General features: G+C 41.5%; 2 protein-coding genes across 6 annotated transcripts in view; one reads left to right on the plus strand and one right to left on the minus strand.

Annotated features, from left to right (window-relative positions):
* The window catches only part of babam2 (BRISC and BRCA1 A complex member 2), a 167521-nt gene extending 153508 nt beyond the window's left edge, over window positions 1-14013 (minus strand). For all 3 annotated transcript variants that reach the window (XM_061895703.1, XM_061895704.1, XM_061895702.1), the window contains exons 1-3: window positions 13894-14013; window positions 12354-12509; window positions 9513-9589 (exon numbers count right to left, since the gene is read on the minus strand). In XM_061895703.1, coding sequence (XP_061751687.1) covers window positions 9513-9589; window positions 12354-12490 — 214 coding nt within the window. In that variant the 5' untranslated portion in view covers window positions 12491-12509; window positions 13894-14013. The remainder of the gene's footprint in view (window positions 1-9512; window positions 9590-12353; window positions 12510-13893) is intronic.
* The window catches only part of rbks (ribokinase), a 92362-nt gene continuing 80562 nt past the window's right edge, over window positions 13998-25797 (plus strand). The window contains exons 1-3 of one of the 3 annotated variants that reach the window (XM_061895706.1): window positions 13998-14257; window positions 15140-15286; window positions 22831-22892. In XM_061895706.1, the coding sequence (XP_061751690.1) occupies window positions 15275-15286; window positions 22831-22892 (74 nt within the window). In that variant the 5' untranslated portion in view covers window positions 13998-14257; window positions 15140-15274. The remainder of the gene's footprint in view (window positions 14258-15139; window positions 15287-22830; window positions 22893-25797) is intronic. The other 2 variants (XM_061895707.1, XM_061895708.1) reach the window with 2 other exon arrangements.

A 25797-nucleotide genomic window follows, 5' to 3' on the forward strand; every position in this document is an offset into this window, starting at 1 on the left:
TCAACGCCAAAAAAACGGAAATGCTGATTATCGGTCCTGCTAGACACCGAACTCTATTTAATAATACAACTCTAACATTTGACAACCAAACAATTAAACAAGGCGACACAGTAAAGAATCTGGGTATTATCTTCGACCCAACTCTCTCATTTGAGGCACACATTAAAAGCGTTACTAAAACGGCCTTCTTTCATCTCCGTAATATCGCTAAAATTCGCTCCATTCTGTCCACTAAAGACGCTGAGATCATTATCCATGCGTTTGTTACGTCTCGCCTCGACTACTGTAACGTATTATTTTCGGGTCTCCCCATGTCTAGCATTAAAAGATTACAGTTGGTACAAAATGCGGCTGCTAGACTTTTGACAAGAACAAGAAAGTTTGATCACATTACGCCTGTACTGGCTCACCTGCACTGGCTTCCTGTGCACTTAAGATGTGACTTTAAGGTTTTACTACTTACGTATAAAATACTACACGGTCTAGCTCCATCCTATCTTGCCGATTGTATTGTACCATATGTCCCGGCAAGAAATCTGCGTTCAAAGGACTCCGGCTTGTTAGTGATTCCCAAAGCCCAAAAAAAGTCTGCGGGCTATAGAGCGTTTTCCGTTCGGGCTCCAGTACTCTGGAATGCCCTCCCGGTAACAGTTCGAGATGCCACCTCAGTAGAAGCATTTAAGTCTCACCTTAAAACTCATTTGTATACTCTAGCCTTTAAATAGACTCCCTTTTTAGACCAGTTGATCTGCCGTTTCTTTTCTTTTTCTTCTATGTCCCACTCTCCCTTGTGGAGGGGGTCCGGTCCGATCCGGTGGCCATGTACTGCTTGCCTGTGTATCGGCTGGGGACATCTCTGCGCTGCTGATCCGCCTCCGCTTGGGTTGGTTTCCTGCTGGCTCTGCTGTGAACGGGACTCTCGCTGCTGTGTTGGATCCGCTTTGGACTGGACTCTCGCGACTGTGTTGGATCCATTGTGGATTGAACTTTCACAGTATCATGTTAGACCCGCTCGACATCCATTGCTTTCCTCCTCTCTAAGGTTCTCATAGTCATTATTGTCACCGACGTCCCACTGGGTCATTATTGTCACCGATGTCCCACTGGGTGTGAGTTTTCTTTGCCCTTATGTGGGCCTACCGAGGATGTCGTGGTGGTTTGTGCAGCACTTTGAGACACTAGTGATTTAGGGCTATATAAGTAAACATTGATTGATTGATTGATATTCAAAATATGCTAAGGCAAATATTTATCCATTTTTATGCAGCTTAACCTAATACATGTGCGGTGACCTTTACTGTATGTTTGCTTTGGAGATGTGGCAAATCATTTTGGGGTAACATAAATACATAAACAATAAAATAATTATGTTAAACCACCACACTTGACAGCTGGGTCTGACATAAATGTCTCGTTGACAGTTGTGTTTTCCGCATGACATGAATTTGAGCCGTGGGTTCTTTTTGATTCATGCACCAAACATAATGAGCAAACCTGACATTTAGCAAGTATGCCACTCAAATTCAGTCTTCAGAAAATTAATCAAGTCATTACAAAATAAGATTGTACTGTATATAACAAACAGAGAGATGTCACTTATGTTCTAAAGTATCAACATGTATTAAATACAAGTATTCTAATTATGTTTGGTGATAAAAGGTAACCCCTGAAAATGCTCTCAGTGCCATCATACTTTTTTGCTGATTTTAGTTTAGCTGATTCTAGTTCACAATGTTCTAAATCTGATATTATGTTGAGCAATTCTATTCATGCGCTCTTCAGTTCTGCTTTTTTGGGGTGACTGACGACAGCAGAAACGGACAGACACATTTAAACTTTTGTAGGTACATTTCAAATAGAGAGCACTTAGACAAAGGGATGTGTTGCAAGGTACTGGAAGTCAAGCAAAGATTTGCTGGCATGGATCCAGGTGAAAAAACGTTTCTCAGAGCAAGTTATACAACATTTTCTATACATTGGGACTTCTACCTAGAACGGTAAACATTGTACAATAATAAGTGAAGATCTGTACAACATGTTTTGTACTAGTCCTATTTCAGTCAGGGCCTTATCATGAAAAAATAACTTTTCTTACTTACTGGTGGTACCTGATGTTGTGTATTTGGGATCCACATATCTCCCAAAAATTTTAAATCAAACTGTGGAGGCATTGCAGAGATATTTATAAAACAATCTTGCCTTCTTTCATACTTCTTGTTACAGCTGGGCGATATGGCCTTTTTTTAATATCTCGATATTTTTAGGCCATGTCGCGATACACGATATATCTCTCGATATTTTGCCTCAGCCTTGAATTAACACTTGATGCATACAATCACAGCAGTATGGTGATTCTAAATGTCTACATTAAAACATTTCTGTTCATACTGCATTAATATATGCTCATTTTAAACTTTCATGCAGAGAGAGAAATCACAACGTATTCAATTTAGCAAAACTGTATTTATTAAACAGTTATTAAGGAGTGGCACAAACATTCATGTCATGTCCAAAACAAAGTGCAAGATTGTTTGAGACATTTTAAAACGAGCTATTAGTGCACTTTTGTGCATCATGTCACTAAGATGACATATCAAAACAACACTAAATTAAAGTGCCCTTTTTGTACAGAACGCCACTACAATAGTTAAAAACAAATAAAGTGCACTTTTGTGCATAAGGTCACACAAGATAATTCAATAAGTGTCAGATAAAAATGAGCTCCATATCAAATAGTATATGTCATACAGTGTTGATGTGGAAAGAGTTGCTTCGGCATTTTGTGGGTGTGGCAACGAACAGAGATGTTGACATGCACAGCTTGAAGCACTCTTCATTGTCTAGCGGGTGACTTTCCAAATGATGCTACAAATTAGCAGTGCTGCTACTTTTTGTAGCAACGCTTCTGCCGTATAAATGTTCAACATGTTCCTGCTTGAAGCCAAACCACCACAAAACGATGCACTTCGTGCTCTTTTTCTTGGGAATTAATTATTCCTTCATTTGTAACCAGATTTGCACCTTCTCTCTCTTGTATTACCACTCTCAACACATCGCTAGCATCACAGCTAATGTTACCCATGTCGCTACCTCTCTGCTCGGGGAGGGTGTGTGACGTTGCACGCGTGACGTATGTAAGAAGGTGCGCTTATTTTAAGTCTCTGTGAGAAGGAGAGAAAAGAAAGAGGGAGAAACACATGCACTTTAATGCCCGCAGCTAACAGCAACTGCGTGAGAACGTATACTCGAATATCACGATGTATCGCCAAGCCCTACTTCTTCTAAACAATTTGTTTGGAATTTGCTGTGTCCTGTGACATTTTTCCCACTGTTGACGTCAGCTGATTATCCATATATGGTATACATGTACGCAAAGTGCGTTGCGGGAGTATGTCATTGTAGTGTGCACTACAGTCAATAAGCTCCTTCTTTTTTGCTATCCTCTTGATGTGGGGCAGACTGGCTCGTACATGTACATGCATCCTCTGCTGTTGCCATTTCTAATACGAAGTAGCGTATAGTTTGAGCTTATACAGAACAAGTCGAAGTGGAGCCACAAAACGGCGGATCCTGAAGAGAAGGTACAAAAAGCAGCCGGAAAATGGTCTGTACAACATAATCTATACAAAATTGTGTCCAAAGAACCACCACTACATGTTACGAAGGGCACAACAAAGTGTTACAAATGCAGAAAACATGTCCCCTTTAACATACACAACAAGAAACGCCACATGTTGTTGTTCAGCGGTACCAGGCAGTGTGGTGGAGTGGACGGGGCCTGGCTTTGAATTAATAAGGCTTGGGTCCGTGCAGAGTGTACCGTGCATTGGCACGCAATAAGTGGACAGGTCCATATGCCGGCAGACACCAACCTGCAGCCTTGCATCCTTGATTGAACAAACATTTGTCCTCAGGACAAAGCACAGGAAAATACAACTGCAGAGATGTCATGTGCGATGATAAATGCCAATGGCTTGGCTTTTGTTTACTCCCAAGTTGCAGTCTACACGTCTGCAAGAATTAAAGACATCTTCCACAACCAAGGCAGTGTATATATACATTCATCAATGGGGCATTCGGATATTTGCATTTATGTGCTGACGGTAATCTGGCTTTTAGTGTTGGTGTGTAAAGACAAGTAAGCATTGGAAAAAGTGCATATTACTCCTTCCATTTTGATTTAGGATACAAAACTGAGGGGGAAAACTTATAAAACAAAAGCTATAGTAAATCAAGGTATTTTACTATGAAATAGAGTGACCCAGAACCAAACACTAACAATAACCGGCCCTCATCTGATGAACAACTTCCAATCATAAACATTACTTTTCTCACACACGTTTTATTCGTTTGCTATGAACTCAATTGCTGAGAGAAACAGTCCTTAGAAAATGTATTAACTCGTTCCAGATTAATTTGCCTGAGCCGCACATTATGAATAGATAAAACAAAATTGTGTCTTTGTAAATTGAATACCATAGAGGTGCTACAACCTCTACTAAGACCAAAATTGGAATAATTAAATTGTTGTTTAAATTTTGCATCATGCATGATGACACACAAGACCTTGGCGAACCTCATGAGACATCAGTTCTGAACAACATTGGATTAATTCTGTCCTCGTGGCTAGTTTTCCCCCGTTCCTTTGTACGAAAAGAAGGGCCTGCTTTAGCAAGATGTGTTAAGAATAATACATGAGAGGTAATGATTGCTGTACAGTATATCAAAGAAGTCATATGAAGTAAGCAGTCCTGCATTAAAACGACTCACTTTGTTACAGTAGTTAACTTCTTATTCATTAGTATGGTTGTCAAAAACATTGGTACTTTGATACCAAGTCGATACCAACACACAAAAAATACATTACCTGATTTTTTTCAATATTGTCAGGAAAGAATATAGTACACTTTTTGTTTGACGAGCTGTACCCATTCTTGGTGAGTGAGCACTAAGTTAGCAACGAAAAATAAAAATAAAATAAAATGTTTATTCGTGGAAGCCTGTCACCAAGGGTGATTTGGCACTTTTGGTTTGCCCATACCTATAAACAAATTATAATTGAAGTGTGGCAGTGGAGCATAACTGTAGTTGTGGTATAACTTTGCTTCACAACGCCGAGTTAGCCAGAGAATAACACATAGCAGAAATGATCTACTTAGTTGCTATATTTAGCAAGTAGGGGTACATAATAAAAGTAAAAGAGAGGTGTATCTTGTGTCATACATTTCTTCGGCAACCAGAAGCTGTCACAAAAGTATTTGCTGCGCAAGTGACAGCAGAGCTCCGCCACCACAAGCCCAGGGAGTATGCATTACTAAAAAGTGAAGAAAACCTCCGGAAGCTACAGCTCAACATTTATTGCTTCCATAGGGGCTAAGAAAACACAGCTTAGAGACACTCTTCTGTTGTCTGGCAACATTTTTAACACCACATCATCAGGAAAACTAAGTGTGGCCATTTGCTGAATGCAAGTCTTTATTTTGTTAGCCCTGTGGCACATTGTAGAAATAAAATACACCATGAAAAATAAATTAAACAAAATTGACAAATATAGCAAAAAGGCAACAGATAGCAAGAAAAGGTAAACATATTGATACTAATAAAAAATTAAAAGCAAAAGGGTTTATTTATCTTTAAATATGCGTTTTATCTTTTTTATTAACCTATTTTATTACAAATTACATGATGATGTCACACTACCACCATATTGACAAAATATTATGAACAATATTGTTAGTGCTGTGTTCCTATATAACTTTTTCACTTCTGAAACAATACCGATATTGGAGCCTTGATTTATGGCCAATACTGTTATTAATCTGATACGATGCCAGCAGGAATCACAATGCATTTTGTAAATTACTTCACTAAAATACAAGAAATGACCAACCTTGTTGAAATGCATTTAGCTGTTAACTGGCTGTAAACATGCTTCAGGACTGCTTGTATCAGGGCTTATATCGGAGATTTTAAATACAAGCCGATGTTTTTTTTCCCTCATCTTCCCCCAGCGTCTACCTTATTCCCATCTTTTACGGGGCGCTTGTGGTGACCCATCATTGTTCTATTTCTGTAACCCTGTCATACTTGCCAACCCTCCCGGATTTTCCGGGAGACTCCCGAAATTCAGCACCTCTCCCGAAAATCTCCCGGGAGAAATTTTCTCCCGAAAATCTCCCGAAATTCAGGCGGAGCTGGAGGCCACGCCCCCTCCAGCTCCATGCGGACCTGAGTGTAAATAGCCTGTTTTCATGTCCGCTTTCCCACAATATAATAAGCGTGTCTGCCCAATGACGTTATAACTGTAGAATGATCGAGGGCGAATTCTTGGTTTATTATGTGGGTTTATTGTTAGGCAGTTTCATTAACGTCCTCCCAGCGCGGTAACAACACACAACAAGAGCAGTCACATTTTCGTCTATCGTAAAGCAGTTCGTCTACTGTAAACAGCAATGTTGTGACACTCTTAAACAGGACAACACTGCCATCTACTCTACATGCACCACAACACCTCCAGGCAACACCTCCAGGCAACTTCAATCCTTTACTAATACCCTCCTCCATTCACATCCCATCTACCCGGATTGTAAATAACCTAATGTAACTAATAGAATGTATGTCTAATGTATATACTTGTTCTTATGCTATCTGAACTCACTATGTTCTCTGCTCGCTGTACATATCCTAGTAAGTAAGACCTACACTGTTTCAAGTACTAATATCAACCAAAGGTCCTCATTCCACCCCCCGGATTGTAAATAATGTAAATAATTCAATGTATATACTATGATGATTAACTTGTGTGATGACTGTATTATGCTGATAGTATGTATGTGTACCATGAATTGATTAACGTGGACCCTGACTTAAACAAGTTGAAAAACTTATTCGGGTGTTACCATTTAGTGGTCAATTGTACGGAATATGTACCGTACTGTGCAATCTACTAATAAAAGTTTCAATCAATCATGCATATGTGACAATAACATCTACGCCTTTTAGAGAGTGCAGTGCACAACTGTGCACACGACAGCTGTAAATATACTCCTCCCCTCTTAACCACGCCCCTTACACCCACCTTCCGAAATCGGAGGTCTCAAGGTTGGCAAGTATGAACCCTGTACACTGTTTGTTTGTTTAATCTTAAATGGCTTTGTGCTGAAAAAAAATTGTTGTACTTGTGAAATGACAATAAAGATCCATCATCATCATCATCATTATCCAAAATCGAACCGATATCAATACTGGATTAGGATCATTTTCTACCGCTTATTCCCTTTCGGGGTCGCGGGGGGCGCTGGCGCCTATCTCAGCTACAATCGGGCGGAAGGCAGCGTACACCCTGGACAAGTCGCCACCTCATCGCAGGGCCAACACAGATAGACAGACAACATTCACACTCACATTCACACACTAGGGCCAATTTAGTGTTGCCAATCAACCTATCCCCAGGTGCATGTCTTTGGAAGTGGGAGGAAGCCGCAGTACCCGGAGGGAACCCACGCATTCACGGGGAGAACATGCGAACTCCACACAGAAAGATCCCGTGCCTGGATTTGAACCAAGGACTGCAGGAACTTCGTATTGTGAGGCAGACGCACTAACCCCTCTGCCACCGTGAAGCCCTGGATTAGGATACCGCTTATTTTATATATTTAAAGGTTCCACACCACTGCTCTTCTTTTTAGAATGTAAAACAGTTGACTATTGTTGTTATTTCTGCTAATAATGATAAGCGCAGTGTTGTTTGTTTTGATATTGTATACTGGAAGGCTATAGGCGAGAGCTGCACGATTATAGCCAAAATATTAACCACAATTATTTTAATCAATATTGAAATCACGATTATCAATCACAATGATTCATAATGTTATGTAAAACATTTTTATTGTACTTTATATTTTAAAGAACAATATAAAAACTTGGTTTTTATTTTAAAATGAAACTAAGAATGAAAATAATTCCAAAGTAAAAAACAAAACTAATTCACAAAGGGCTAACTACAAACATGTATGCCATTGGAGACTCCGCTCATAAATTGCAATCACAACAAAATACGATTATGAAAAAAAAGTCACATTAGGAGTTGGTATATATAGGAAAATACCAATTTTGGCCAAATAAAACATAATTGTGTCCAATACTTTGGCATGTCTTTAAAAGGCGGACGGATACAGGATCCCTCAGTGCACTGTTACTGTAAAAGTTTATTTGTACTTTGGGCACCCCGGCTTTTGTGGTTTTTTGTTGAGGTTTTTCGCGCACGTATGAAACCGCAACTGATGTTGCATGCAAACGATGGTGGTTGAAAAAAAGAAGGGAAATGTTGTCAAAGCGTAATATGCCGCCACAACTCCATTTGTTTGGATGTGAATATTTTGCAATGCGGCTTCTGTGCTGAATGTTGGTTCCTCAGCGCAGGCATTTCTGTCTTTCTGGGAACAAGTATGAGGGTGCCTAGAGAACGGCTAGGCGTGCGAGCGTGTTATAGGGTTAAAATGCATGCCTGTTGACACCCTGTCGGTCACTCTGCAGGAGGAAGGTACCAATGTGATAAAAGCATTTATTTTTCTTATTATTTTCAGGATCTACTGGCGACCGGCCAATTTATTGTCACCCTCTGTTCCCAAAACTTTCACTCACTCTTAATAGTCCACAGTGTTTCATTCGCCCCTGGTGGTTTGTCAATTGTGAAAGTGCTTGATTTGATATGCTGAGGAGCATGCTTTTTACATCTTAATATCGCCTAGGATCTCCCTAATTTAATCGTAACAGCCAAAATTGTGATCGTGATTAAAATTTGATGAATTGTTCAGCCCTACCATTAAAAATTGCCCTACTGCTATTCCATCCATCCATTTTCTACCGCTTGTCTCGTTCGGGATCGCAGGGGGTGCTGGAGCCTATCTCTGCTGCATTCGGGCGGAAGGCGGAATGCCACCTCATCCCAGGGCCAACACAGACAGACAACATTCACACTGGGGCGGCATAGCTCGGTTGGTAGAGCGGCCGTGCCAGCAACTTGAGGGTCGCAGGTTCGATTCCCGCTTCCGCCATCCTACTCACTGCCGTTGTGTCCTTGGGCAAGACACTTTACCCACCTGCTCCCAGTGCCACCCACACTGGTTTAAATGTAACTTAGATATTGGGTTTCACTATGTAAAGCGCTTTGAGTCACTAGAGAAAAGCGCTATATAAAAATAATTCACTTCACTTCACTCACATTCACACACTAGGGCAAATTTTGTGTTGCCAATCAACCTATCCCCAGGTGTATGTATTTGGTGGTGGGAGGAAGCCGGAGTACCCGGAAGGAACCCACGCAGTCACGGGGAGAACATGCAAACTCCACACAGAAAGATCCCGAGCCCGGGATTGAACTCAGGACTACTCAGCCACCTTCGTATTGTGAGGCACGTGCACTAACTCCTGTTCCACCAGGTTGCCCCCTGCTGCAATTTTTTTTTAAATGTATAGTTACCTCTTGGTAGCTTTACCTATAACTTACGTACATTTGAGGGTTTCTCCAGCGTAGGGGATGTGAAGTTTAAAGCGATCACAGCATGGGCCCGGGGTCAGAGACGTACATCTAAACATGAAAGATTAGAAAAATAAAAACAGCGCAATCAATGAGCGAGAACAAACCGGTCATAGCATTTTGTAATTTGCAAGCCAATTATATTTGATCGCAAGTAAATGCATCTGTATTGACTTATTAGTTGAAAAAAGTAATGTGGTTTATTTTAGCACAGTTCAAATACAACTACCACTTAAAATATAGTTTATGGTCAAACATAACCACGTCCATAAATATACAAAGATAGTTTATTCACAACTGACAAAAAATATGTAGATTTAGATGTTGTGCTACAAAACTAAGTCTAAACTAACACTATCTAACTCTAACCTGATTAGTTACTTAAGAAAAAAATTTGATTTTTCATTATTTCCATTATCCATCCATCCATTTACTACCGCTTGTACCATTTGGGGTCGCAGGGGGTGCTGGAGCCTATCTCAGCTCCATTCGGGCGGAAGGCGGCGTACACCCTGGACACATCGCCACCTCATCGCAGGGCCAACACAGATAGACAGACAACTATTTCCATTATTAGCCAGCCAATTTATTGAATAGGTACATTTGTTCATCTGCTCAGTAAAACATTTCAACAAAACAATGCAGCTCCTTAATTAATTTTGGTATGTGGTCCTTGTCACAACAATACTCTGAAGCCTCATAAACGGGTAAGAATGACGACTCAACAGTAACAAAAAATGGATAACTCACACATTAGAGCAACAGATATGCATTAGAGCATCCACGGTTGAGTGCAGACTATTCAACCTCTGAAAGAGTGAAATCAAAGCAACCTAGAAGTGCCACACAACGCTGTCAAAACTAGGGCTGCGAATCAATGGGTATCCCATGATTCCATTCAATATCGATTCTTGGGGTCGCGATACGATAATATTTAGATTTTTTTTTGATTCAACGCGATTCTCGATTCAAAAACGATATTTTTCCGATTCAAAACGATTCTGTATTCATTCAATACATAGAATTTCAGCAGGATCAGAATCAGAATCAGAATCAGACATACTTTATTAATCCCTGAGGGAAAAAATAAATTTTCAGCACAATCCCATTCAAGATCAGACAAACATTACAGGGAGACAGAACAGGATCGCTGACGGGTCTGCCAACTTCCGGCGCCCCTTACAAAAAAGGTGAAATACAGGTAAACAAGTGGGGGGAACGGGAAAAAAAAAAAAAAAAGATTAAAATAAAATAAAAAAAAATCGGTCTAAGCCTAGGCCCCTGGAGAAGGGGTCTAAGACTGAGGCCAAGGGAAAAAAACAACTCGTAGCCATAGTACACATCCCTCTTACATGTGTGTAAGAGGGAAACATCAAACATCAAAGAATACAAAGGACATGAAAGACATTAAAGTAGCGGAGCTGATGCAACCAGCCACTTCTAAATACAGCTATGAATAAAAAGTTAAAGAAACATATATACTGTGGTGGCCTTTGCGGTGTTCCACATCGTCGTCTGCTGGGGTGCAGGGAGCATGGCCAGAGACTGGAGCAGACCCAACAAAGCCACCATGAGAGACGACTTCACTCTCGGTCGCCAACCAACTCTCGGCCAGTGTCCAGTCCGCATGGATGAGCAAGGATACGTCCAAGAAGACTGAGGTGTCCGAAACCTGCTCATTCAGCCCAGACACTGTGAAGCTCGTCCGTCCCGGCGCTCAGTGCCAGCTCTGCAGCCCTGTCTCTTCATCTGCATCTCCTCTGGTCTCTCCAAACGAACTCTGGTGTGACTGGGACCCAGCAGATGGTATCCATGGCCAAAAGGCTCCCAGGAGGCAGATCCAGAAGTCCACAAAAAAGCACCGCAGAGGTCACGAAAGTACCACCCCTTGTCACACAGTCCCAAAGGGTCCCGGACCATAAGGCAAAAAAATATATATATATACTGTATATAAAAACACATGAAAACAAGAGGGAAACACAAAAGGATGACACAAGAGCACAGAGCTCCTGCCAAAAGCATCCACTACAGCGGCGCTATCTTGGGGAAATAAAAAAATAAATAAATAAAAAAAGTCTACCCCAGTCTGCTGACATGCAAGCAGAGTAGTAGATTTTTTTTTAAAAGCTTTTATAATTGTAAAGGACAATGTTTTATCAACTGATTGCAATAATGTAAATTTGTTTTAACTATTAAATGAACCAAAAATATGACTTATTTTATCTTTGTGAAAACATTGGACACAGTGTTTTATCAAGCTTATGAGATGCGATGCAAGTGTAAGCCACTGTGACACTATTGTTCTTTTTCTTATTTTTTATAAATGTCTAAAGATAATGTCAATGAGGGATTTTTAATCACTGCCATGCTGAAATTATAACTAATATTGATACTGTTGTTGATAATATAAATTTTTGTTGCAGTACTTTTGGTTTGTTTTGTGTCGTGTTTGTGTCTCCTCAATTGCTCTGTTTATTGCATTTTGAGTTTTGCTGGGTCACGTTTGGTTTTGGAATTGGATTGCATTGTTATGGTATTGCTGTGTGTTGGTTTGTTGGATTGATTAAAAAAAATAAAACAAGAGAATCGATTCTGAATCGCACAATGTGAGAATCGCGATTCGTATTCGAATCGATTTTTCCCACACCAAAATTTCCATTTTTCCGAATAATATTTGATTTCCAGTGTAGAAAGAATGCTGTACTAAAATTTGATTGATTGATATATTTGCTCTGGAATATGGATTTTAGTCTATCATCTAACAGCATGACTGCTGAGATTTAGTCCCATGTTCGTGCAAAACTATATATCTCACCCAGTTTTTAGATCTGTGACACGAAGGCAGTTTGTAGAGTCCAGTCCCACACGGCCATTCCGCACCACGCTGCACAGCAAGGGCCGCAACTCAGGTGAGATCCTGTGCAGTGCAACCTCTGGAGACATGTTGTTCATCTTTTCCACCTTGAGGAATCTGGGAAAAAAAGGCAACAACATTATAGATAATGCAGAACATAAAATTTGTGTGCGCTATCTTGCAACCACTTTAATTTATAGTGCTAAATATATGTATGTATATATACACACACAAACATATATATATATACATATATATATATATATATATATATATATATATATATATATATATATATATATATATATATATATATATATACACATACATACATATATATATATACAGTGGGGCAAAAAGTATTTAGTCAGTGCAAGTTCTCCCACTTAAAATGCTGACAGAGGTCTGTAATTTTCATCTTAGGTGAGTGTGAATGTTGTCTGTCTATCTGTGTTGGCCCTGCGATGAGGTGGCGACTTGTCCAGGCTGTACCCTGCCTTCCGCCCGATTGTACCTGAGATAGGCGCCAGCGCCCCCCGCGACCCCGAAAGGGAATAAGCGGTAGAAAATTGATGGATGGATGGTACACTTCAACTGTGAGAGACAGAATGTGAAAAAAAATCCAGGTATTCACATTGTAGGAATTTTAAAGAATTTATTTGTAGATTATGGTGGAAAATAAGTATTTGGTCAACCATTCAAAGCTCTCACTGATGGAAGGATGTTTTGGCTCAAAATCTCACGATACATGGCCCCATTCATTCTTTCCTTAACACGGATCAATCGTCCTGTCCCCTTAGCAGAAATACATGCTTAGCACCCCCCATGCTTCACCGTAGGTGTGGTGTTCTTGGGATGCAACTCAGTATTCCTCTCCCTCCAAACACAACAAGTTGAGTTTATACCAATAAGTTCTATTTTGGTTTTATCTGACCACGTGAGATTCTCCCAATCCTCTGCTGTATCATCAATGTATCCATTTTGGTATAAACTCAACTCGTCGTGAAAATTACAGACCTCTGTCATCATTTTAAGTGGGAGAACTTGCACAATCGGTGGCGGACTAGATACTTTTTTGCCCCACTGTATACATTCATAATATCTATATGATTACATAAATAAGTTACTTATATTTGAGCATGGCATTAATAACCGGGAAAATAATCAGTACCTGCACTTTAGATATACAACGTTGATAATAAAAAGGGGTTCTAAAAATGAATCTTCAAGAGGCAAGACAGTTTGACGTCGAGCTATTTAGGTATCAACGTTTATCCCGTTATTAAACTTGCGAATGTAATTTGAATCATCATTAAAATGCGATTTCAGAAACAATTAGATATTATAGTAATAAACTGGTAAATGGTCGAAACAGGTTGATGAGATTGTAAAATTACAGCATGGCAAGTAAATCGCAAATAGACAAACATTTGCTTCCATCAATAAAATAGATATTCAGTGCTCTTGATTCAAGAAGTATATATTGTTTAAATTGTGATACCTGGAAGACCTCGAAATTGAATCTCTTAAACGCTGAATTGATTGTTTACTTCATTCTTGCAACAAGTTCCGGGTGCATGCTGTTTGGGTCCTTCTGAAGGACCTCTTTTAGAGGTCTACAATAATGCCTGTTTAGTGAATGAATGTCAACGTTCCGATATCCAGTTTTCATTTGGATAAATCCACATACCTGTCTTAAAAAATACAACATTATGTTACCATAAGTATGTTTTTAGTATTTCATAGGAGTGTGTCTGATACTGAAAAACGACCAGGGACCAGTCACATGTTTGGACAGCTGTAATCAGAACTTTGACCTCAAGTCTACAAATGTACCTCGCACGGCAATCATAAAATCACTAAAGGTAAATATTATTTTGCATTGATTCTTCTAACATCAAGTTATTTTTACTATCGCTCTTTTGAAATTCATATTCCCTTAACGCGTTATCCACGTACTATTTCTAACGTTTACAAACTTAAGAAGCTGCACAACGTTGATTTTGGATTTCAGATTTCAGGTACACATAGACGAAACACACACAATGTACTGCATCGGCAACTTGTCATTGATTAGGGCGTATTTTAGCAAACAAAGTTGAAATCACTCCAATTCATTCCGAACATTGTTATTTAAAAAATGTACATTTGAGAAGTGTTAAGTTGGAGTAAAAGTACCAAATAGTCACACGCACACCAAGAGTGGTGAAATGATCCTCTGCATTTGACCCATCACCCTCAAACCCTCACCCTTCGGGAGGTGAGGGGAGCAGTGAGCAGCAGCGGTGGCCACGCCTGGAAAACATTTTTTGGTGATTTAAAGGCCTACTGAAATGAGATTTTCTTATTTAAAAGGGAATAGTAGGTCCATTCTATATGTCATACTTGATCATTTTCGCGATATTGCCATATTTTTGCTTAAAGGACTTGAGTAGAGAACATCGACGATAAAGTTCGCAACTTTTGGTCGCTAATAAAAAAGCCCTGCCTTTACCGGAAGTATGTGCGCGTGACGTCACGAGTTACAGGGCTCCGCACATATTCACGTTGTTTATAATGGGAGCCACCAGCAGTAAGAGCAATTCCGACAGAGAAAGCGACAATTTCCCCATTAATTTGAGCGAGGATGAAAGATTTGTGAATTAGGATATTGATAGTGAAGAAGTAGAAAAAGCGTTTCAGATGTGATTAGACACATTTACTAGGATAATTCTGGAAGATCCCTTATCTGCTTATTGTTTTAATAGTGTTTTAGTGAGATTGTAAAGACATACCTCGAGGTCGGATGGCTGCGGTGAACACGCGGTGTCTCAAAGAGAAGCTGAGGAGCCAAGCTCACAGCTGCCTTTTTTGACAGCTGCTGCAGGACGACGAATAATCCAATGATGTCTCCGGTAAGATATACATCACAATTTTCCCATCCAAAAACATGCTGGTTGACGGAGAGAAAACATGTTCGCTTGACCGCTCTGCTTTACAACAAACAAAGAAATACCGGATGTGTCTCGGTGCTAAAGACAGCTGCAATCCACCGCTTTCTACCAACAGCATTATTCTTTATAGTCTCCATTATTAAATGAACAAATTGCAAAAGATTCAGCAACACAGATGTCCAGAATACTGTGTAATTATGCGATTAAAGCAGACGACTTTTAGCCGCTAGTGGTGCATCGCTAATATTTCCTGACAGTCAGTGACGTCACGCGCACGCATCACCATTCCGCGACGTTTTCAACAAGAAACTTGTGGGAAATTTAAAATTGCAATTTAGTAAACTAAAAACGCTGTATTGGCATGTGTTGCAATGTTAATATATCATCATTGATGTATAAACTATCAGACTGCGTGGTCGGTAGTAGTGGGTTTCAATAGGCCTTGAAGGTGTATCAGGTCAAAATGCAGCTGAGAGAGGCTCCAGCGACACAAAAAAGGGACAAGCGGTGGAAAATGGGTGGATGGGTTGTTGTCTTGACTCAATTGTAAAATTGATTAAGAGTTACATATAAGCTCTGGGGTTGCAGTCAGGGGCGTAGCAACAAATTCGCGCTGACATAAAAGCTAGCTTAACTCTTGCGATAGTTAGCTTTTACGGCTAATTCCGTAGCACGCCTCAGTGTTGATTGATTGATTGATTGAAACTTTTATTAGTAGATTGCACAGTACAGTACATATTCCGTACAATTGACCATTAAATGGTAACACCCGAATACGTTTTTTAACTTGTTTAAGTTGGGGTCCACGTTAATCAAATCATGGTGTTCACTCTTACGATAACAATGTCGCTACAGTTTGGTTATTATACAGGTTACGGAATGTAAATGAAGTATATGTGACAGTTTTTGAATGCATTTTTAAAGTGATTTAGTGTTGGGATAGATTGCTCCCATTTGCTGCATTGTCACCCGCCAAGAGCGAATCGATTTTTACATGTTAGAATGCAAAAAAAAAGGTTGGTCTTATTGTTGCTCATAATAATTATGCACAGCAGCCCCCGCGACCCCAAAAGGGACAAGCAGTAGGAAATGGATGGATGTATTTTAATTATAAATAATAATGACTATATTCTCTCAATTCTAGGGAAACTGCTTTTTCTCTGTAAAAGTATAATACACAAAATCGCACTATACTGTGCTTTTCCTAACCAATTCCTAACCAACTGAATCGATGTTTCTGTTATTTCTAAAAAAGAACGTGTCTATTGTTTTGTTTACTTCATTTGATGGATACACAATTTTGCCAACAGCGCAGTGAAACTTAAAAAAGTTTACAGATATGACAGATATGTAGACAATTCATTATATATTTTTTCAACCTCCATCCATCCATTTTCTACCGCTTATTCCCTTTCGGGGTCGCGGGGGGTGCTGAAGCCTATCATCATAGCAAATTATGCAAATTATCGAAGATGTCATCATGGTGACCACGCTCATAACCATGCCCCCAGCGCCACATGTAATTTGGGGGAAATCCTGTATATGTATATATATATATATATATATATATATATATATATATATATATATATATATATATATATATATACACACATATATATATACACACACATATATATATATATATATATACACACATATATATATATATATATATATATACATGTGTATATATATATACACACATATATTTATATATACATACACATATATATATACATATATATATAAATATATATATATATATATATATATATATATATATATATATATATATATACATGGGGCGGCATAGCTCGGTTGGTAGAGCGGCCGTGTCAGCAACTTGAGGGTTGCAGGTTCGATTCCCGCTTCCGCCATCCTAGTCACTGCCGTTGCGTCCTTGAGCAAGACACTTAACCCACCTGCTCCCAGTGCCACCCACACTGGTTTAAATGTAACTTAGATATTGGATTTCACTATGTAAAGCGCTTTGAGTCACTAGCGAAAAGCGCTATATAAATATAATTCACTTCACTTCACACTTCACTTCACATATATATACATGTAAATCAATACATGTATATCAATACATATATATACATGTCTCCTCTCTGAGCTGCTACCTTACCGTGGTAGAGGAGTTTGCGTGTCCCAATGATCCTAGGAGCTATGTTGTCTGGGGGTTTTCATGCCCCCTGGTAGGGTCTCCCAAGACAAACAGGTCCTAGGTGAGTGATCAGACAAAGAGCAGCTCAAAGACTTCTATGGAATTACAACGAAATGAACCCAGATTTCCCTCGCCCGGACGTGGGTCACCGGGGCCCCCCTCTGGAGCCAGGCCCAGAGTTGGGGCACGATGGCGAGCGCCTGGTGGTCGGGCCTGTTCCCATGGGGCCCGGCCGGGCACAGCCCGAAGAGGCAACGTGGGTCATCCCTCCAATGGGCTCACCACTCATAGGAGGGGCCATAGAGGTCGGGTGCATTGTGAGCTGGGCGGCAGCCGAAGGCAGGGCACTTGGCGGTCCGATCCTCGGCTACAGAAGCTAGCTCTTGGGACGTGGAACGTCACCTCACTGGGGGGGAAGGAGCCTGAGCTAGTGCGCGAGGTAGAGAAGTTCCGGCTGGATATAGTCGGACTCACTTCGACGCACAGCAAGGGCTCTGGAACCAGTTCTCTCGAGAGGGACTGGACCCTCTTCCACTCTGGCGTTGCCGGCAGTGAGAGGCGACGGGCTGGGGTGGCAATTCTGGTTGCCCCCCGGCTCAAAGCCTGTACGTTTGAGTTCAACCCAGTGGACGAGAGGGTAGCTTCCCTTCGCCTTCGGGTAGGGGGACGGGTCCTGACTGTTGTTTGTGCTTACGCACCAAACAGCAGTTCAGAATACCCACCCTTTTTGGGTACACTCGAGGGAGTACTGGAAAGTGCTCCTCCGGGTGATTCCCTTGTCCTACTGGGAGACTTCAACGCTCATGTTGGCAACGACAGTGAAACCTGGAGAGGCGTGATTGGGAAGAATGGTCGCCCGGATCTAAACCCGAGTGGTGTTTTGTTATTGGACTTTTGTGCTCGTCACAGTTTGTCGATAACAAACACCATGTTCAAACATAAGGGTGTCCATATGTGCACTTGGCACCAGGACACCCTAGGCCGCAGTTCCATGATCGACTTTGTAGTTGTGTCATCGGATTTGCGGCCTTATGTTTTGGACACTCGGGTGAAGAGAGGGGCGGAGCTTTCTACCGATCACCACCTGGTGGTGAGTTGGCTGCGATGGTGGGGGAGGATGCCGGACAGACCTGGCAGGCCCAAGCGCATTGTGAGGGTCTGCTGGGAACGTCTGGCAGAGTCTCCTGTCAGAGAGAGTTTCAATTCACACCTCCGGGAGAACTTTGAACATGTCACGAGGGAGGTGCGGGACATTGAGTCCGAGTGGACCATGTTCCGAACCTCTATTGTCGAGGCGGCTGATTGGAGCTGTGGCCGCAAGGTTGTTGGTGCCTGTCGTGGCGGTAATCCCAGAACCCGTTGGTGGACACCAGCAGTGAGGGATGCCGTCAAGCTGAAGAAGGAGTCCTATCGGGTTCTTTTGGCTCATAGGACTCCGGAGGCAGTGGACGGGTACCGACGGGCCAAGCGGTGTGCAGCTTTAGCGGTCGCGGAGGCAAAAACTCGGACATGGGAAGAGTTCGGGGAAGCCATGGAAAACGACTTCCGGACGGCTTCGAAGCGATTCTGGACCACCATACGGCGCCTCAGGAAGGGGAAGCAGTGCACTATCAACACCGTGTATGGTGCGGATGGTGTTCTGCTGACTTCGACTGCGGATGTTGTGGATCGGTGGAGGGAATACTTCGAAGACCTCCTCAATCCCACCAACACGTCTTTCTTTGAGGAAGCGGTGCCTGGGGAATCTGTAGTGGACTCTCCTATTTCTGGGGCTGAGGTCGCTGAGGTAGTTAAAAAGCTCCTTGGGGGCAAGGCCCCGGGGTGGATGAGATCCGCCCGGAGTTCCTTAAGGCTCTGGATGCTGTGGGGCTGTCATGGTTGACAAGACTCTGCAGCATCGCGTGGACATCGGGGGCGGTACCTCTGGATTGGCAGACCGGGGTGGTGGTCCCTCTCTTTAAGAAGGGGGACCGGAGGGTGTGTTCCAACTATCGTGGGATCACACTCCTCAGCCTTCCCGGTAAGGTTTATTCAGGTGTACTGGAGAGGAGGCTTCGCCGGATAGTCGAACCTCGGATTCAGGAGGAACAGTGTGGTTTTCGTCCTGGTCGTGGAACTGTGGACCAGCTCTATACTCTCGGCAGGGTTCTTGAGGGTGCATGGGAGTTTGCCCAACCAGTCTACATGTGCTTTGTGGACTTGGAGAAGGCATTCGACCGTGTCCCTCGGGAAGTCCTGTGGGGAGTGCTCAGAGAGTATGGGGTATCGGAATGTCTTATTGTGGCAGTCCGCTCCCTGTATGATCAGTGTCAGAGCTTGGTCCGCATTGCTGGCAGTAAGTCGGACACGTTTCCAGTGAAGGTTGGACTCCGCCAAGGCTGTCCTTTGTCACCGATTCTGTTCATAACTTTTATGGACAGAATTTCTAGGCGCAGCCAAGGCGTTGAGGGGTTCCGGTTTGGTGGCCATGGGATTAGGTCTCTGCTTTTTGCAGATGATGTGGTCCTGATGGCTTCATCTGACCGGGATCTTCAGCTCTCACTGGATCGGTTCGCAGCCGAGTGTGAAGCGACCGGAATGAGAATCAGCACCTCCAAGTCCGAGTCCATGGTTCTCGCCCGGAAAAGGGTGGAGTGCCATCTCCGGGTTGGGGAGGAGACCCTGCCCCAAGTGGAGGAGTTCAAGTACCTAGGAGTCTTGTTCACGAGTGGGGGAAGAGTGGATCGTGAGATCGACAGGCGGATCGGTGCGGCGTCTTCAGTAATGCGGACGTTGTATCGATCCGTTGTGGTGAAGAAGGAGCTGAGCCGGAAGGCAAAGCTCTCAATTTACCGGTCGATCTACGTTCCCATCCTCACCTATGGTCATGAGCTTTGGGTCATGACCGAAAGGATAAGATCACGGGTACAAGCGGCCGAAATGAGTTTCCTCCGCCGGGTGGCGGGGCTCTCCCTTAGAGATAGGGTGAGAAGCTCTGCCATCCGGGAGGAGCTCAACGTAAAGCCGCTGCTCCTCCACATCGAGAGGAGCCAGATGAGGTGGTTCGGGCATCTGGTCAGGATGCCACCCGAACGCCTCCCTAGGGATGTGTTTAGGGCACGTCCAGCTGGTAGGAGGCCACGGGGAAGACCCAGGACACGTTGGAAAGACTATGTCTCCCGGCTGGCCTGGGAACGCCTCGGGATCCCCCAGGAAGAGCTAGACGAAGTGGCTGGAGATAGGGAAGTCTGGGCTTCCCTGCTTAGGCTGCTGCCCCCGTGACCCGACCTCGGATAAGCGGAAGATGATGGATGGATGGATGGATATATACATGTATATATATACAGTATACACATATATATATGTATATGTATATATATACATGTATATGTATACATATTATTATTATATACATATACATGTATATATATACATATATATATATATATATATATATATATATATATATATATATATATATATATATATATATATATATATATATATATATATATATATATATATACATGTATGTGCATATAATAATAATAATAATAATAATGGATTAGATTTATATCGCGCTTTTCTATTGTTGTATACTCAAAGCGCTCACAGGGAAGTGGGAACCCATCATTCATTCACACCTGGTGGTGGTAAGCTACATCAGTAGCCACAGCTGCCCTGGGGTAGACTGACGGAAGCGTGGCTGCCAGTTTGCGCCTACGGCCCCTCCGACCACCATCAATCATTCATTCATCATTCATTCACCGGTGTGAGTGACACCGGGGATAAAGGGTGAAGTGTCCTGCCCAAGGACACAACGGCAGCGACTTTGATGTCCATAGGTGGGAAGCGAACCTGCAACCCTCAGGTTTCTGGCATGGCCGCTCTACCCACTACGCCATACCTTCCCGCATTTATATGTATATATATATAAATCTATATGTATATACATCTATATATGTATATATACATATATATACAGTATACATAAATATGTATATATATATGTGTGTGTGTATATATGTATATGTGTGTATATATACATGTATATTCATATATATATATATATATATATATAAATGTATATGTACATATACATAGATGTGTATATATATATATGTATATACACATTTATATGTATATGCATATATATATATATATATATATATATATATATATATATATATATATATAGGGCTTCACGGTGGCAGAGGGGTTAGTGCGTCTGCCTCACAATACGAAGGTCCTGCAGTCCTGGGTTCAAATCCAGGCTCGGGATCTTTCTGTGTGGAGTTTGCATGTTCTCCCCGTGAATGCGTGGGTTCCCTCCGGGTACTCCGGCTTCCTCCCACTTCCAAAGACATGCACCTGGGGATAGGTTGATTGGCAACACTAAATTGGCCCTAGTGTGTGAATGTGAGTGTGAATGTTGTCTGTCTATCTGTGTTGGCCCTGCGATGAGGTGGCGACTTGTCCAGGGTGTACCCTGCCTTCCGCCCGATTGTAGCTGAGATAGGCGCCAGCGCCCCCCGCAACCCCGAAAGGGAATAAGCGGAAGAAAATGGATGGATGGATATATATATATATATATATGGGGTCGTGGGGGGTGCTGGAGCCTATCTATATATATATATATATATATATATATATTTATATATATATATATATATATATATATATGTGTATATATGTATATTTTTTTTATTTTTTCAATAATTGGACAAAGCATATCTGAGGAAATGTTCATACAACGGAAGCATCAGTTTTCAAACCATGCATTGCTTTTCTGCAGAGAAAACACAATATGTTGTGAAATATAAAAGCAGAGAGAGAAGAGAAGCATCCTACAGCCAGCGGCCAGGCTTTCCAAGTCCTCCACTGCCGAGGAGGAGATTTGAAGAGATTAACACGCTAGCATTAGCTCTGATACAAGCCGAGGATTGAATTAATTAAAGACTTTGCTTAGCTGGGATGTGTTCACATCGTCTAGCATTGAAACCCCCACCCGCATCAACACCCACACCAACAATTCTATTGGAATCCATCCAACTCACCCAATGATGAACACTCTATTTTTACCGTCTTCGTTGTCTCAACCAAGCGCATGCTAATGTAGGAGCTAAACAATATCAAGTGTTTTAGCTTTGGAGGCTGTTTAGGTATGTAGGTTTGCATATTTTGCCTGAAATACCCTCAGAAGTCCAGTGATGTTTTTGTACTGTTATTACCTTAATGACCAGTTTCATAAACATTCAAAAATCAGGTATTTAGAATAAATACTTTTAATGTTCGCAAATACATTATATTAGCATAATAGAGTTTTACCCACAATAACACAAGTGTGTCTTATCAGATCATGACTGAAGAGGCTTTTGATGTGATTGTCGTTGGCTCCTGTATGACTGATTTGGTGAGGTAAGTGCCCTCAACCCTCATACTATCATTACTGTGTATTAATTTGTATACGCAACAGTGCATCTTTCTTGAATTAGTCATTCTTAAGAAGGTTCAGTATACCATTTCGTAAAAGTAATCTGCCTCCGGGAAATGGTTCTGTGGAAAGCAGCACATTGAGTAATTGATCATCGCTGTAAAACATGTATGTATTTCTTCATAATTTTCAGACTGGATGTGTTATCCCTTGCAAGTGATGTTACACAAGGGTTCGGATTAATGAATGCACATAAAGATTAAAAATCCCACAATTACACTCTGTGCAGCTAAACCATCTTGATCAACGTAGATGACTCAATAAAACATAGCAACCCTGTAAATGTAAAGTTTGAGTTCGACAAAAGTTTGCAGGATTGATCGATCAGTAAAAGGTTGTCCGCACACTCTGCAGAAAGGAGTTCTTCCATTTTAAAGTAGCGCATCGATGCAAAGAATGCATTAGTTGAAAATACCGCCGCAACTACTTTGGTGACTGTGTCGCTCGCCTTACACCAGACCACCGTCACGTCCTCCGTAGGCCTACCTCTGACAGATTCATTCACACAATTGCCAAGTTGATTGCAAAAAACTGCAGGACAATTATTACTTTTGATAAACCATCTTTTTACTAGGGTTTTACAAACTGCATCTGAAGATGCATGGTACATGCAGCCATAAACTATATATCCTCAATAATAAGTGAACAAGAATATACATAGTTAATAAGTTATTGTGTTTAAACTACTGGGACTGAATTCACAGCCACCCTTTGATTGATTTGAATAATGATCGATTGACAGCCCTAATTTAGAATGGGTTTAAAGACTAGTGTGCTCAGAGGCAAATTTTGCTTAAGACAATAGATGGTAAGTTTATTTATAGAGCACAATTCGCACACAAACTAAGTCAGAGTGCTTTACAGAAAAATATAACAAGGCAAAAATGATAATATAAAATAATAATACATATAAGCCAGTGAAGGGCTTCACGGTGGCACAGGGGTTAGTGCGTCTGCCTCGGGATCTTTCTGTGTGGAGTTTGCATGTCCTCCCCGTGAATGCGTGTGGTCCCGCCGGGTACTCCGGCTTCCTCCCACTTCCAAAGACATGCACCTGGGGATAGGTTGATTGGCAACACTAAATTGACCCTATTGTGTGAATGTGAATGTTGTCTGTCTATCGGTGTTGGCACTGCGATGAGGTGGTGACTTGTCCTAGGTTTACCCCGCTTTCCGCCCGATTGTAGCTGAGATAGGCACCAGCGCCCCCCGCGACACCAAAGTGAATAAGCGGTAGAAAATGGACCGATGGATGGATTGATAAGCCAGTGCATTGACCTAAGCACTAGACTAATTTGGTCATATTTCCTAGTTCTACAAACCCTGTTTCCATATTAGTTGGGAAATTGTGTTAGATGTAAATATAAACGGAATACAATGATTTGCAAATCATTTTCAACCCATATTCAGTTGATTATGTTCCAAAGACAACAGATTTGATGTTAAAACTGATAAACATTTTTTTTTTTTGCAAATAATCATTAACTTTAGAATTTGATGCCAGCAACACGTGACAAAGAAGTTGGGAAAGGTGGCAATAAATACTGATAAAGTTGAGGAATGCTCATCAAACACTTATTTGGAACATCCCACAGATGTGCAGGCTAATTGGGGACAGGTGGGTGCCATGATTGGGTATAAAAGCAGCTTCCATGAAATGCTAAGTAATTCAAAAACAAGGATGGGGCGAGGGTCACCACTTTGTAAGTAAACTGTCGAACAGTTTAAGAACAACATTTCTCAACGAGCTATTGCAAGGAATTTAGGGATTTTACCATCTACGGTACTTAAAATAATCAAAAGGTTCAGAGAATCTGGAGAAATCACTGCACGTAAGCGATGATATTACGAACCTTTGAGCCCTCAGTCGGTACTGCATCAAAAACCGACATCAGTGTGTAAAGGATATCACCACATGGGCTCAGGAACACTTCATAAAACTACTGTCTGTAACTTCAGTTGGTCACTACATCTGTAAGTGCAAGTTAAAACTCTGCTATGCAAAGCAAAAGCCATTTATCAACAACACCCAGGAAAGCCGCCAGCTTTGCTGGGCCCGAGCTCATCTATGATGGACTGATGCAAAGTGGAAGAGTTTTCTGTGTCTCAGAGTCCACATTTCAAATTATATTTGAAAACTGTGGACGTGGTGTCCTCCGGAACAAAGAGGAAACTAACCATCCGGATTGTTATATGCGCAAAGTTCAAAAGCTAGCAACTGTGATGGTATGGGGGTGCATTAGTGCCCAAGGCATGGGTAACTTACACATCTGTGAAGGCACCATTAATGCTGAATGGTCCATACAGGTTTTGGAGCAATATATGTTGTCATCCAAGCAACGTTATCATAGACGGCCCTGCTTATTTCAGCAAAGGAATGCCAAGCCATGTGTTACAACAGCGTGGCTTCGTAGTAAAAGAGTACGGGTACTTTACTGGCCTGCCTGCAGTCCAGACATGTCTCCCATCGAAAATGTGTGGCGCATTATGAAGCGTAAAATACGACAACAAGACTGTTGAACAACTCAAGCTGTACATCAAGCAAAAATGGTAAAGAATTCAACTTTCAAAGCTTCAACAATTAGTTTCCTCAGTTCCCAAACGTTTATTGAGTGTTGTTAAAAGAAAATGTAATGTAACACAGTGATGAACATGCCCTTTCCGAAATTCTTTGGCACAAGTTGTGGCCATGAAATTCTAAGTTAATTATTATTTGCAAAAAAAAAATAAAGTTTATGAGTGTGAACATCAAATATCTTGTCTTTGTAGCGCATTCAATTGAATATGGGTTGAAAAGAAATTGCAAATCATTGTTTTCCATTTTTATTT

This window comes from Nerophis ophidion, linkage group LG03, assembly GCF_033978795.1.
Source record: "Nerophis ophidion isolate RoL-2023_Sa linkage group LG03, RoL_Noph_v1.0, whole genome shotgun sequence".
Taxonomy (NCBI): domain Eukaryota; kingdom Metazoa; phylum Chordata; class Actinopteri; order Syngnathiformes; family Syngnathidae; genus Nerophis; species Nerophis ophidion.